Genomic DNA, 14111 nt, shown 5'->3' on the forward strand with positions numbered 1-14111 from the left:
CCCTCTTGGCCTTGCCTGCCTCTGGTTCCAGCTGTGCCTGGGTGTCTGACTGATTTGATGCAAACAACCTGCCAGCACCCACCTCCTGCCTGCACCCAAGCCCTTAGATAGGCAACCTAGAAACGTGGGCAGGCAACGTCCCGAGGGGCATATCTTTAACCAATGGAAAGAGGGAGACAGTGGGTAACTTCTCCCTTCTCCCTTCTCCCCACCGAGGGATGGTCCTGAGCCTCCTCTATACAGCTTCCCGGGGTCACAGTCAGTTGGTCAGTGCTGACCAGCTCTGCGACACGTCCTTCTGTCCACACTGTCTCCTTCCCCACGTCAAGCTCCCTCCCTCACTGCTCTGCCGTAGGCTCTGCTTCCTGGGAAACCCTGGCTAAGACACCATCCATCTGCTGACTCCCAAATGTGGATTTCCAGGCCAGACTTGAGCCTGGAACTCCAAATCCACACACCCAAACTCAGAATAGGAACCTCAAACTCAGCATGACCAAAATTAAACTCCTGATCGTCTCCCCCAAACCTGCGCCACCTGAAGCTGTCCCATCTCAAAAAGGGCAAATTTATGCTATCATGTGGCCAGGACCAAAACCTGGAGTCCTCTCTGATTTCTCTTTCTGCTAACAGCCTCCATCCGGTCTGTGTGCACATTCCATCGTTTCTATCTTCAGAAGGCATCCAAACCAGACCACCTGTCACACCTCCGGAACCGTCAGACTGGTTCAAGGCTCCATTATTCCCAGGCTGGAATGGGCAGTAGTCTCCTGCCTGATCTTCCTTCCAAACTTACCCTCTGCTGTCTGCTCTCCACAGAGCAGCTCGGGTCCCACTAAGATGTAACTCAGCTCATGTCACTCTTCTGCTCAAAACTCCCCAGTGGCTCTCATCTCACAGTCAAAGCCAAAGCCATGGCAGTGGCCTGCAAGACCCCAGAGCGCACCCCCCTCCCCGCCGCCATTCCTCTTTGCACCTCATCTCCTACCACTCTCCACCTCCCCAACTCTGCTCCAGCCACACTACTCGTCTCCTTTTCTTCCTTGAAGACACTGGGCATGCTTCCACCTCAGGGCCTTTGCATATACTGATCTCTCTGCCTGGCAGGCCCTTCCCCAGGTACCCACATAGCTTCAAAACCACTGTACTTATTCAAGTCTTTCCTCAAATGTCAGCTTTTCAGAGGCGCCTGCCTTGACCACACTACTGAAATTGCTAAGCTCTACCCCCACATACAGCCCCCTTCCCTGCCTCACTCTCCTCCACAGCACTTTTTACATTGTATAATATAACATATATACAAAGCAAAGAAGAAAGAAAAAAGCACTAGTTTTCAAAGCACTCTTCAACAAGCAGTTACAGGACAGATTTAAGAGCTTTTCATGGGCTACTATACCATCATCTCAGATTTTTCCTTCTAGCTGTTTGAGAACATTGGAGGCTAGAAGGAATATTTTTTTGTCATCACAATCGACATTTTTTGTTGTTGTTGTTAAAAAAAAACACTCAATTTCAAAGCACAGCACAGCAATTAGTTGTAGAACAGATTTCAGAGTTTGGTGTGGGTTCAATTCCATAATTTCAGGTTTTTACTTTTAGCTGCTCAAACTAAATATCATTATGATACAGCAATCATACTCATTTGTTAAATCTGACCTTCTCTGTATAACTCCACCATCACCTTTGATCTTTCTCCCACTCTTTAGGGATTTGGGGGCTCTGCCCATTCTAACTTTTTCATGTTGAAAGTGCTGTCATAATACGAGATAGGGAGATGGAACTAGCTGATGTTCTAGAGAGGTTGGGTCCTCTAGGTTTCAGGACTTATCTAGTGCAGGGTCCTTGATAGCTGTCTTTTACGCAATTTATTTCACATAATTGTTTGCCTTCCCCCACTAAATACAAGCTCCAGAACGACAAGGCTTGTTATCCCTTTTATTTGCTGCTGTAACCCCAACACCTGGAACTGTGCTTCGCATAGTAGGCGCTCAATCATTTTGCTGAATTAATGACCTTCTTTCATCTGTATAAAGGGGTAAATAGGTCACAGGGCTTTTGAGAGGATGAGCATAGATGCAAATAAATGTTTGACACATGTTAAGCTTTTAATGTAAGTTGGCTGTTCTTCTCCCAAGTCTGAGAGTTTGACTCCAAGACAGAAAATTATGCCCTTGAGGGAACAGTGGACTCCCTGACATCTGTGAGGAGAACCCTGCGACCAGTGACCCTGAATCAACCAGATGGTGGAACAGGGAGGTACCTCCCTGGCCAATCATACTTTGTGATTAACCTGGGACATCATTCCTGGAGGGCCAAAGGACCCAGCCTCTGGGACTCCCCGGAACTCTGAGTGGGTGAGGCAGTGTGAGAAGCATGGACATTTCATCTGGTCTTGACTGAGAATCCAGAACAAGGCAGTGTTCAGTGAGGACCGAGGTACAACAATCACCCAGAACTAGCTCAAGTTTAGTAGATTGCAGATAGCAACTTCTTAATGATAGGAAACAACTGTATATTGCAGAAAAGGGGCTAATTATTGACTAAAAAATTTTTGTTTCACTTGTGCATGGACATATGTACTGGATCACACTGTATTTCTAATTGTGGGTTCTAAAACTACTGTGTAGACTGGGAAATTAAGGCTTGGGCTCAAACCCAGACTCCAACCCCCTCCTACTGCTGCGGTTAGGTATGTATATTAAATATGCGGCAGGACAAGGGTCCTCAGGAGTGCCAGGGAAGGGGTAAGAGAGGGGGATTCCCAATAGGAGGTTCTGGGTCAAGTTCATCGAGGTGACATTGGAGCAGACTTGGAGGTAAAAGGTGTTGGGTGCTGTGGCACCATCTGAAAAGTGGGCAGAGGCTCAGCCAGGGAAGAGGCCTTAAGGAGGAAGTGAGCTTAGCATCTTCAAGTAACAGCAAGGAGCTAGCTTGGCCAAAGCAGGGGCAGTGAGGTGGGCCACAGCAAGGGCTCTGGCCTCGATTCTGAGTGGAATGGGAGCCATGGCAGTGTTTTCACCAGAGTAACATTATGGTAACTGATTCCAAAGAGCCACTCTGGTTATTGCCTTGAAACAACCCTAAGAGAGCGAGTGGAAGGAGGGAAACAAGTTGGGAGGCTCTGGTGGTGACCTCGGTCAGCCCAGGCGGTGGCAATGGAGGCGGGGCAGGGGGTCAGGGTCTAGCATCAGTTTGAAGTTCAGAAACTGATGGCCTGGATGCAGCTTTCATGCATGTGAAGTCCAGGATGGTGTCCCAGTTTGTGGCCTGGGGCCTAGAAGGATGAGAGGAGGCCACCTAGACACGGAGGCCTCGGGGGTGGACAGGCAGGGCCCAGCAGCGTGATGGTGCTGAGTCAAGGTTCTAAGCAGCAGGGGGACGGGCAGGGAGACAGATGAGCGACTCCCCGCCACCCCCCCATGAAAAGACAAAGGTCATAAGTAAATTCTCAGAAGACAACGTAGGGTGGACAGTCTGAGTCATTACTTTTAAGTGAAAAATGAATGGCCTGGAGTTACAGAGAAATCTGTAAAGAAATCACTAGATTTCTTGGTCCTTAAAGATAAGTTAGATCACATGTTCTTCTGAGAGTATCCCATTCATTGCGACAGTGAGGAGGAACTCACAGGCAGATTTCACTAGGAACTTCCCCCAAACAAAGTTAAGGTCACTTCAAAATACAACTTCCGGATTGGGTTATGTCAAGAAGTTTGCACAAGAGCATTAAACCAACAAGTCAGAGGTCCCACAGAGGGTTTCCAACTACGTTTTATTTTAGTTTCCAATATTCTCAGCAATGATACATGAGTAATTCAGGCAAATCGTATCGCCTTAAGTAATCAGAGTGTCAAGCACGTCTTGCGCTCCAGCAAAATGAACATAAAAACAGAGAACAAAATTAGCAGCATTCAATTAAAGTGCTTTCTGCCAAACTTCTTTTGTAAAGGGTCTCTTCCTCAGCAGTATAAATTTCATATTTCATATTGTGTAAGAAGTTCAAAAACTTATTTGTTCCCCATGGGCTATATTCAAAAAATTCATGTTTACTTACTTTTAAATAATGTTTTTTAAAAAAAGAGCACAAAATTCATTGGAATTGTGGCACACGACGAGGTAACCACCACCCAGGCCTCGCAAAATGCTCAGAACATCCCCCCACCATCTACCACCCTGGCTGAGTCCATCATTTTGTTCCATGCAACAGGGAAGACCGAGGTTTGCAGACAAACAGGTAAGTGGAGAGGATGTCACCCATGTGGCCCCACCAGTGAGCAGAGGCCACCACCTCATTTCTTGAATACAACTGGCTGCCGGACTGAAAACTCGCAGGACAGCACTTCCTCTCCCTGCCTAAGCTCCTATCCTGTGCGCTTGTCTCAGGGAGAGAAGTCACCTGTTTCCTAGCAGCTCCCCGACCTACGCATCACAGGCTCTGTCACCCACTGCTTTTCCCAGACAGTTGTACTTAGCAGACAGGAACCTGCCCCCACTTTAACCAGTAACAATCCCAAAACTCAACAACAGGAAACATTTTTCAAAGTCAACATGAGGATAAATGGGTACCCGTCAGAGGCTCCAGGGATCAGGAAGGTGACAGCAAGGGTGCTGGGTTTCCCATACGTTCTCTTGGCCTAACTCCAGTCACTGACACAGGAATTAGGTGTAGAGGACTGGTGGTCAAGGGCGCGTGGGGTAGACAGGGAAATATCTCTAAGAGATGTAATCAAGCAAGTGAGATGGGGGACCTCAAGTGAGAGGGATGGGGGATCTCCAGCCCCATGAAACCTGCCTAGAGCAAGGTCAAATGGAGGGCTCGTTCTATACTGAAGCCATATTCCCTAACTATCCTGGGTGGGGCCCCACTCTCCTAACCTGTCACAAAGGTCACCCTCTTCTACCATTCTTCCTTCTACTACATCCCTTAACAAATCCAAACCAAATCACCTTTCATCGATAATAAAACCAGACTACACAGGCCAAGGACTGAAATTAGAGCAAGTGACTCAGTGAAGAGAAGGGTGCCAAGCCCCTCTTTGTCACGATAACAGTCTCCCGCTCTGACAGCATGGCACCCATCCACACCTCTTCACACACTGCTCCCCTGCAGAGTTCTCAGCTGCCTCTGCAGCAATCTGGACCACCCTTCATGGTGGAGGGCCTGCTCAGTCTCAAGCTGAGGCATAGTAAGCCTCGCCACAGAGATCTGTCTAAAAAGCTCTACAAATGGAAGAAAATATGAATGCTGAAGGGCCAAGCTGACCCAACCAGAAGTCCTGGGATGGATTCAGTCTTCCTGGAACTATTTCTAATGCAGTACGGGAAGAATATCAAACCACCTCCCCAAGGAGCCTCTCTCTGCAGGTGTGCTGGGTGCAGGAAAGGCAGGTGTGGCCCAGTTGGTGTCAGCACAGAACGCAGCAAAGGAGGGGTGTATGATAACTCTGGAGGCTTCAAGTCGCGCTCGGCAATGCCAACAGACCCAGAGACCTTAGCAAGCAATCAAATGATCTGCAATCAATTAACCTGACGGAGCAGAGAAAAGACCCCACTTAAACTCCTTGGTACCATCCTGTCATTCATCATCATTAAAAACAGTTCCTTTGGGGGTCTGAGGTGGAAGATTTTCCTGCAACAGCAGGCAAAGGAGGGAGAAAAAATTAACTAGCATTTAAGGGGAGCTTTCAATTGTCAGGGCAGTGGCCACAGGCAGGAGCTGCATAACTCCTGGTGGGAGGCCCACAGAGCACAGAGAGCTGGCGGCCACACCCCTCTCCATGCAGGCTCTGGCTCCAGGCCATGCACTATCTGCTGGGCTGCAGGTACTGGTGCGTGAACATGTTGAGTTCACTGTCCAACCAACCGGCTTTATTCCTGCAAAGACATGGAAGTGATAACAGATAATAAAAGGTACTATGAGCAGAGCATTCCAAGCACTGTTCGAAGAATACCTAACACATATACAAATTTAATCCTGATTAAATTTTTATCCTTATTTTACAGATGAGAAAGATGAAGCCCAAGGAAGTTAAATAAATTCCTAAGGTCACACTGTTAATAACTAATGGAGCTGAGAGGCAGGCTTTTCTGACTCTCAAGCCCTGTTTGGTTCACCCTGGGACCATTGCTCAGTCCTTTAATGGTTGGGAACTCAGTTGTCCAACTTGTCAAGTAAGGGTCCTCCACCCCTGTCCCTGTGGCTTAAAAGAGGCACCAGAGATGTCCTCTCTTTTCCCCAAACGCCCTGGGATTTTCCAGGGGGAGGAACACAATGTGTCCCTAGGAGACAGCTGCCCCAGAGAGCAGGGAGGAACACATCCAGAGCCAAAGGAAGAGAAGTCCACTCTTCAGGCAAGGGGGCCGGAGCTGGCACCCTTTGAAGCATCTGCCCTTTGGCTTTGACACCCAGCAGGCCTCGTGATGTCAGGGATGGGGTCAGGAAGTCTGGGGTCCCCGTAGTGTGGATGTTATCACAGGCTGAGGGGGCTGTGGGCTTTTGCATTCAGTTCTACAGCTGTGTCATGAAGTCTCACTCCCAACGAGACAGAGGAAAGTTAAGTGATTTGCCCAAACAGGAGTGGCCGGACTAGAATCCAGAACTCCTGGCTCCTTGGACTGACACTTCCTAGCAAATTGCTGTGGGAGCTTTGAGTTACCAGAGAGACGCCATGGAGCTCTGGGTTGAAGATCCCAGCTCTGCTCTGGCAACGGTTAGTGGTGATGGGAGCACAACGCTGTGAACTTAATAACCACCACTGAACTGACTTTTGAAAGTGGCTAGAATGGGAAATTTTATATTGTGTATATGTCACCACAGTAAAAATCATCACAAAAAGTGGACTTTAATGTAAACTATGGACTTGAGTTAATCATAGAATCATAAAGCTGGCTAATCAATTGTAATAAATGGTCTATAATGACCAAAATGTTGTTAACAGGGAAAACTGGGGCTGAGGTAGAGGGGTATATGGGAACTCTGTACCTTCTGCATGATTTTTCTGTAAACCTACAGCTGCTCTAGAAAAAATAAATTAAAAAAATGAACCCCCCACAGCTCTGCCAGTCACCAACTAGCTTTCCTGTGGGGGAAAAAGGTGAAATGTGCCCTTGCTTAGCTTACAGAATTGGAAGATGAGGCAAGTGCACTAGACTAGCTCAGCACCCCCCAGCAAACAGCAGACACAAAGGGAAGACAGGTGAGCAGAAGTCAGGTGCTGGGCCAAGCACGCCTGGATTCTCTTCCCAGCATGCCTGTTTGATGGGGGATTCCAGACAAGTTCCTTGATCTCTGGAGGCACCAAATTTCCTACTTGGGGAAGGGCCTGAGGTGCTGCAGTTGAGCAAAAGGTGGGTGAGACTCAGCACCCCCGCTATCACTGTCCCCCAACTGCAAGTACTTGCAGGGCAGGGACTGTGTCTCCTTGAAGCTCCAACAATGGCATTGCATCTGGCACTCAACAGAGACCCAGCACATCAGAGCCCATTGCTTCCAGCTGCCCCCACCAACCTCACCTGAGCAGTTTTGCTTTGCTCTGAAGTGAATTAAGAACTTCAATTTTCTTGTTCATGGCAGCAATTTCCTGCTCCAGGTTTTCCCGGGTGACATCAACTTGCTGGCACAAATGAGCAAAAGTCCCAGACAGTTCCCTAAGGGGAGAGAGCCAGGATCAACTGGGCCCTGCAGCTGTTTGTACCAGATGCAATCGGGGGCTAAGCCAAAGTCAGAGCAGGGCAGCAGCTGGGCCCGTTCACACCCTTGCTGCAGCGCGACCCTGTGCCCGTCCTGGTTTGGCAGAATCTTCCCTACTTCCTGCTGAAACTGTTAAAAAAAACCACCACAAAACATTCAATATCAACGTGATGGGAGAAAGAGTGGCCTTAAGCAGTGTACCTGGCTCAGTCATAAGAGATTAGGATTCAGATCTTGGCCGTGCTGCTAACCAGCCAAGTAGCAGGGGACAAGCAGGACTCTCAAGTCCCGATGTCCTCATTTGGAAAAAGAAATGCCAATAAAAACATGTTATCTGATAGGATTGGAAAAGTAAATGAAAAAATTTGTACAAAATGGGCTTGCCACACAGCAATAAAAGAAGGAAGCGGGCAGATAGTCCCCCAGCCCCAGGAAGGAAGTAGGTACAGTCAGCCCCATAACCCCAAAATCAAGCAATGGACTCCCACCAGGCCTCAGATGTACTGTGAAAAACAAGCTCTGACTGAGAATTTCAAGGCCAGATCGACAGCCTGAGCCCTTCAAACCAACCTATAAGAAATCCTATTAATATCCCTCTTCTTCCCATTTCTTCCATGGGGAACCAGAAACTTACTGGGTCCCAGGCCAGGACATAAGGTACTCCTCGAGGGACTCCACCCCATCCCTGGCCTCAAAGCTGGTCCTGCACAGAAAGCACAGGACTCTTCGGCAGCTGCTAGGGCATAAAGTGCTGTGTTTTCCTAAGGGAATTTCCAAGCCAGGCTGGAAGGGAGAGGGGGCTGACTGCACCTAGAGGGAAGGCCTGACCCACAGAAGCTGGCACCGACCCACTTGGACTGGATGGAGCACACTCACTGCTGAACTTGGTGGCTGCAGTTGGAGCCAGTGTAGCTGATGATGAGCTGCAGCTTCTCACTGGCATACTCTACAAACTGGCGCTTAAAGGCTCGTTCCTTAGCCTTCGTGGTCCAGGTGAGGCGCTCGTAAACGTAGAGGAGGCCGTAGAGCCCGAAGGAGAGGGCGATAAGCCGCCAGCCCACCGCCTTCCACACCTGCCGAGGTCCAGAGGTCAGCCAGGGGCACAGATGCTCTGCAATGCCTCCACTCCCATCCTAGCTGACCTGTTTCTACGAGGAAGCCTCCTGTTCCCACTTAGAATACCTCTTCCCAGATGTCTCCTTTGATCCCACTGAGGCCAGAAGGACAGGGATCAGCTCTAGTTTGGAAATGAGGAAAACTTAAGAGCTGGGCATGTGGCATGCCTGGTGTGCAAGGTGAGAGGTCCAGGACTAGAAGCACGGATGATGGAATGCAAGGCTTGGCTACAGATGGGGTCAGAGTTCAAAGCATTGCTGTGTCTTCAGCAAGTTCCCTCATTTCTGATGGGAATAGTGCTGTCTAAATGTCATGCTAATCGAGTGTGATCTCCCCACGAGATCTCAGTGAAAAGTCATCAGTGGGTGTGATAGCATTTTGCTCACTGTGAAATGCTTGGTTAACTGAGGGACTACCACCAGAACCATGGCCCTCAGTTGCTGCCCACCTGTCTGCCCCCCAACAAACCCCCAGCCCAAGCAGGGTCTGTCACTGACCACTCCTCCAACAACGAGGATGCCCATGGAGGTCCTGGAGGTCAGAGAGGCCAGGCCAGTAACCATGGAAACCATAAGTTCTTCCTGGGTTAGTGAGCCCTGAGGCAGTGGGGGCATGCTGGGATTGGTTGGTGTCAGAGGGACAGGGCGCTGAACCTGAGAAGAGAAACAATAAGAGGGTGAGAAGAACATGGCAAGTCTTTTGCTCAATTGACTTCAGTAACTCTCAAGGCTGGGGGTGCTGGAACAAACACAGAGAGTGGCTCTTCAATTTCCAAAAAGCAAGATGAGGGAAAAATGAGCTTCACTTGGAGTCAAGAAGGATTTAAGCTTCCTAACATACCTGCCAGCTCAAAGATGAGTCTTGTGTGATACCACAAAGCATCAACAGGAGCCACCTGGAATCCTTCAGCAGTTCCCCAAAGTCCAGATATGTACTAAGAATGGTACACTCCATAATGCAAGTGGTATCTAAATGGCTATTTTTAAATATATTTTTAAAAGACAGTATTGTCAATGAATATTTAAAAAATTTCCTATATTTAACAGCTACCTATTTTAATGTGCATTAGAAAAAATATCGTAGCATTTGTTATTTCACAAATAGTACTGCTTAGGACCAGGCCAGGTTGGTTTGACCATGATGGGTCACATGGGGGCACAAAATGCCAAGGCTGTGGACCTCACCACACACTGTCTGAGAACGGTTTATGTGCCTACAGGCAGGGCACAGGCTCTGTGATCCACCCCTAAGGGACGCAGACTCTGTGACCCACGTGCTGCTCCTGAGGGTGAGGAACTCAGCTTGCCTGGTCATTGTAGCCCATCAATGCCCGACGGCTGTTCTTGGGGCCCAGGAACCTATTCACGAGCATGGTCCACCCGAGAGAGAAATGGAACTCGATGTCCTCCTGGAAGTCAGCACACAGCTTGTCACAGTTGAGGTCATAGCTGAGGGAGAAGCACTGCCGAGGGACCAGCATGTCTATCTGACTCCGCATAGACATGGGAAGAAGGGGTTTCAAGCCATCTACAAGGAAAAGAAATGGGGCAAAAGCACAGCACTTCAACCCTGTGCACAGCAGTGCCACGCTGCAGAATGTGGGCCAAGCCAGCTACTGCCAGGATGCTGGGCAGTCCTGCAAAGAAGCCAAGCTCTAGACGAGCTGGTCCACAGGCCTCAGAGGGCCTCTCTCATGGAAGGTACGCCAGTTCTTCCCAGGCATTGGCAGACGGAGGTTGCATACCTGTAACACTTATGCCTCGTGGATTTGAGAAACATGTCAAATCCTCAGCCTAAAACAATCCCATGTGGTAACACAGGATGGGTTACCCAAGTCTACATACAGAATGAATTCATGACCTATACCCAGAATCTGAAGGTATCGAGTTGAATCATCATAAATGGAGACAGATAAAGAAAGGTCACTATTTCTTTAGATTGGCCTCTGAATCTGATCTTGGGCAGTCCCAGAGCCCTAGATCCAAGCTTCCTTAGGGCACTGACCTATCATTTCCTGCTGCATGGTTTGCAGGGAGGTGGTGATGGATGTGGAACAGCGGTCAGACATGTTCCGGCCCAGTCCTTCCTCTATATGGCGGTGCAGTTCCTACAACCAGAAGAGGAGGATGAAGGAGGCAGTACTTCCCTCAGGAGTTCCTTCTGGGAGCCAAAGGATGAGGAGACCCTGAGGATGGTCAGCCTCACACCCACCAGATGATTATGGAAGGCTGGGTGCAGTATTGGTCTTTTCTCCCTGGCTTCCACTACCAATGATGGGGAGGCCCTGACAGAGTAGATGGGCAGAATCGCTGCCTGCAGGGCTTCTACCCAACAGCCAAAAAGAATGAAGGAGTTCCCCTGCCAAGAGCACCCACTGCTTAATGACTCACATTCTTATAAACCTTGAGAACGACTGGAGAAGGATGGAAATCCATCTGGTACTCGTCCACCAGAACAGAAAGGCGCCTGATCTCCTCAGCCATTGCAGTCGACACCTACAGCAAAAGGAAGCATGGTGTTAAGTATCACAGAAGACTGTGGATCAATTCTTATACATGAGGAGAGACTCTAATAGACTGTAAACCTATCCCACAAACCAGCAATTTCCTCAGCTGCTCTATGGAATAAAAATTATTCAAGGGAAGTGTAATAAATAAGGTATCAGTGGCTGAGAGAGTTCAAATAGAGTCAAGAGGCTACTCTAGAGACCACTCTTAATGCAAGCTTCAGTTACATATTGCTACCTATCATAGTTTGACAACCCCCAACCAAAAACATTCCTGCCAACCCTAAAGAATACGTAGGGCATTATATGAGATGCTACAAAGGTTTCATGCACTAGGTTTACTTTCCAGAAACCTACACCCTCCAGTGGGGTCCCTAGACAAGTCCTGAAATGCACAGGGGCCAGCCTCTCCAGAACATCAACTAGTTCCATCCTCTTTTCCATATTATTAACAGCCCCTTCCAACATGAAAAGGTTAGAATGGGCATAGCCCAAATACCCTAAAGAGTGGGAGAAAGATCAAAGTCAATGGTGGAGTTACACAGAGAAGGCAGGGTTTAACAAATGCGTATGACTACTGAATCATTATACCAATATTTCTTTTAGTCTCCAGTGTCTTGGAGCAGCTAGAAGGAAAAACCTAAAATTGTGGAATTGAAACCCATACCAAACTCTGAAATCTGTTCTACAATTAATTGTTGCAGTGTGCTCTAAAATTTATTGCTATTTTGTATATATGTTATGTTTCATAAAAAAGAAGAAAAAGGTCTATTGTGATGATAAATGCAAACCTATGCGATGATACTGTGAACCACTGATTGCACACTTTGGATAATTACATGGTATGTGAATATATAATATATATCAACAACAACAACAAAAAAACTCAAGGGAGAAAGGACCTTAAGAGACATGTTGGTCAAATGCCCTCCCTGATATGGAGGATGTGGCCCAGGGAAGGAGGACTTGCCTAGGGTCACACAATGGGACAACAGAACACAAAGGGAGGCTCCGTACTCTTGAGTCAGGACCACAACTTCCTTCCAGAAGGCAAGAAACCCCCAAAGATGAAGATGTCTGTTTTCGCACTTTTCCAGCACCCTAGACTCTGCTCTGACTCCAAATCTTCCCAAAGATGCTTCCTTCTCATTTCTTACCTGCCTTTCGACTTCCTCTGTAATCTGCTTAATTCTAAGTTTGTAGTCTTGTGCCAAGAGTTCCAGCTGTTTGTCGATAAACCTCAGCCGGTCTTGCCGCTCTTCACGCATTTCCAGGCAATAAACCCTGAGAACAAAGAGTGCTGGTGAGAAGACTTGGGTTCCCACTTAAGCTGAAGAGCAAGAGGGAACACCAGAAAACAAACAGAACCCACCAGTTATCCTGGCCAGGCAAGGCCAGAGGGCCTGGGCAGCTTCCCACACATACCTAGGTGCATGATTTTGCCCTTCTTAGGCCTGAGGGAGACACCACAGCCCAAGGTTCCCTCTTATGTCTTCCATTTGGGAGATGATATGGTAGTGAGAGTTGGCAGAGAATTTCAGGGGGTTTAGGACAAGTTCCACCAATAAATACCGGAAAAAAAGGCCCAACCTCACTAACAATCAAGGAAGTGAAATTATAAAAGAGTTACTACTTTCTACTCAGAAGCCTGCCAAAAACTATGAAGTGTAATGTACTAGTGAAGGTGTGGGGAAATGGAGTTCCTAATATGCTGCTGGTGGGATGAGGAACAGGTACAGCTACTGTTGAGAGCAATAAAGTAAAACTGAAACTGTGTATACCCCAAGATAGCACAGTCCCATCTTTAGGAATGAAACCTAGAAAGACTCTTACAAATGGCGATAAGGGGACATAGGAACAGATGTTCACTGCAGTAGGGTTTGCAACAGCAAAAACTTAAAATCTAAACATCAATCCACAGGAAAATGAGCTGGATTCACAATGGAATGCTCTATAGCAGTTTAAAATTTATGAGCGCCAACTACATGTATCAATAAGGATAGAGTGCAAAAAATAATGCTGAGGGGAGGAGTAAAGATGGCGACTTAGCAAGATGTGGGATTTAGTTCGTCCTCCAGAACACCTACTAAGTAACCAGAAGCAGTACAGAACAGCTCCTGGGGCCAAATCAGTGACCAGACACACAGTACACCCCAGTCTGGACTAGCTGGACATGCTGCAAGCCCCCCCAGAACTGTGAGTTCCCCAAGCCACTGCAGTTGGTGCCCCTCCCCAACCGGCTGCTTCCCAGAGGGGAAAGGAAAGGGACTTTACCAGCAGCAGGGGCTGAGCCCAACCAAACGCCAACTATGGAATTAATTCACAAATCCTGACAACTAAAAATAGGCCCCCAGCTCAGGTGAACCTGGTCAAAGCAGAGGTCGCTGATTTTTGCTCCAGTGCCAAGGGGGCAGGGCTGACAGAAAAAGAAAAAAAAAAAACAGAGGTTTGTGTGGCTGTGTTTCCACGGAGGCTTGGCTGCCCTTGCATATAGTGGTAGGGCTTCTCAAGCTGCAACTGCCCTAGGCATAGGCAGAAACAAGCTTCTTTGAGAGCTTGTCTGGAGCCAGTGCCATCCCCAGGGGAGGGGTGAGGCCCAACTCAGGTGGAATCCCTCCCTCAAGGAATTCAGACCCCAGGGTCTGGAAAAGGGAAACCATTAAAGCCAGCCTACAACCTCTCCTCTGTCTCCACCATGCCCCCAGCAGTGAGAGTCTGCCAAAGTTAAAGGTACCACATCACCTTATGCTGGTGGGACCTACAGGCAGACAAGCGCCACATACTGGGCAGGATAAGAAAAACAGA

At 48.1% G+C, this 14111-nt stretch overlaps 1 protein-coding gene across 4 annotated transcripts in view; it reads right to left on the reverse strand.

The window, feature by feature from the left end:
* Nucleotides 1-3747: 3747 nt before the first annotated feature.
* Nucleotides 3748-14111, reverse strand: part of MFN2 (mitofusin 2) — a 31844-nt gene continuing 21480 nt past the window's right edge. For all 4 annotated transcript variants that reach the window (XM_077151277.1, XM_077151274.1, XM_077151275.1 and 1 more), the window contains 8 exons: nt 12464-12590; nt 11191-11295; nt 10805-10907; nt 10107-10327; nt 9298-9453; nt 8561-8757; nt 7507-7641; nt 3748-5868 (listed from right to left, as the gene is read on the reverse strand). In XM_077151277.1, coding sequence (XP_077007392.1) covers nt 5799-5868; nt 7507-7641; nt 8561-8757; nt 9298-9453; nt 10107-10327; nt 10805-10907; nt 11191-11295; nt 12464-12590 — 1114 coding nt within the window. In that variant the 3' untranslated portion in view covers nt 3748-5798. The remainder of the gene's footprint in view (nt 5869-7506; nt 7642-8560; nt 8758-9297; nt 9454-10106; nt 10328-10804; nt 10908-11190; nt 11296-12463; nt 12591-14111) is intronic.

This window comes from Tamandua tetradactyla, chromosome 2 (assembly GCF_023851605.1).
Source record: "Tamandua tetradactyla isolate mTamTet1 chromosome 2, mTamTet1.pri, whole genome shotgun sequence".
Classification (NCBI taxonomy): domain Eukaryota; kingdom Metazoa; phylum Chordata; class Mammalia; order Pilosa; family Myrmecophagidae; genus Tamandua; species Tamandua tetradactyla.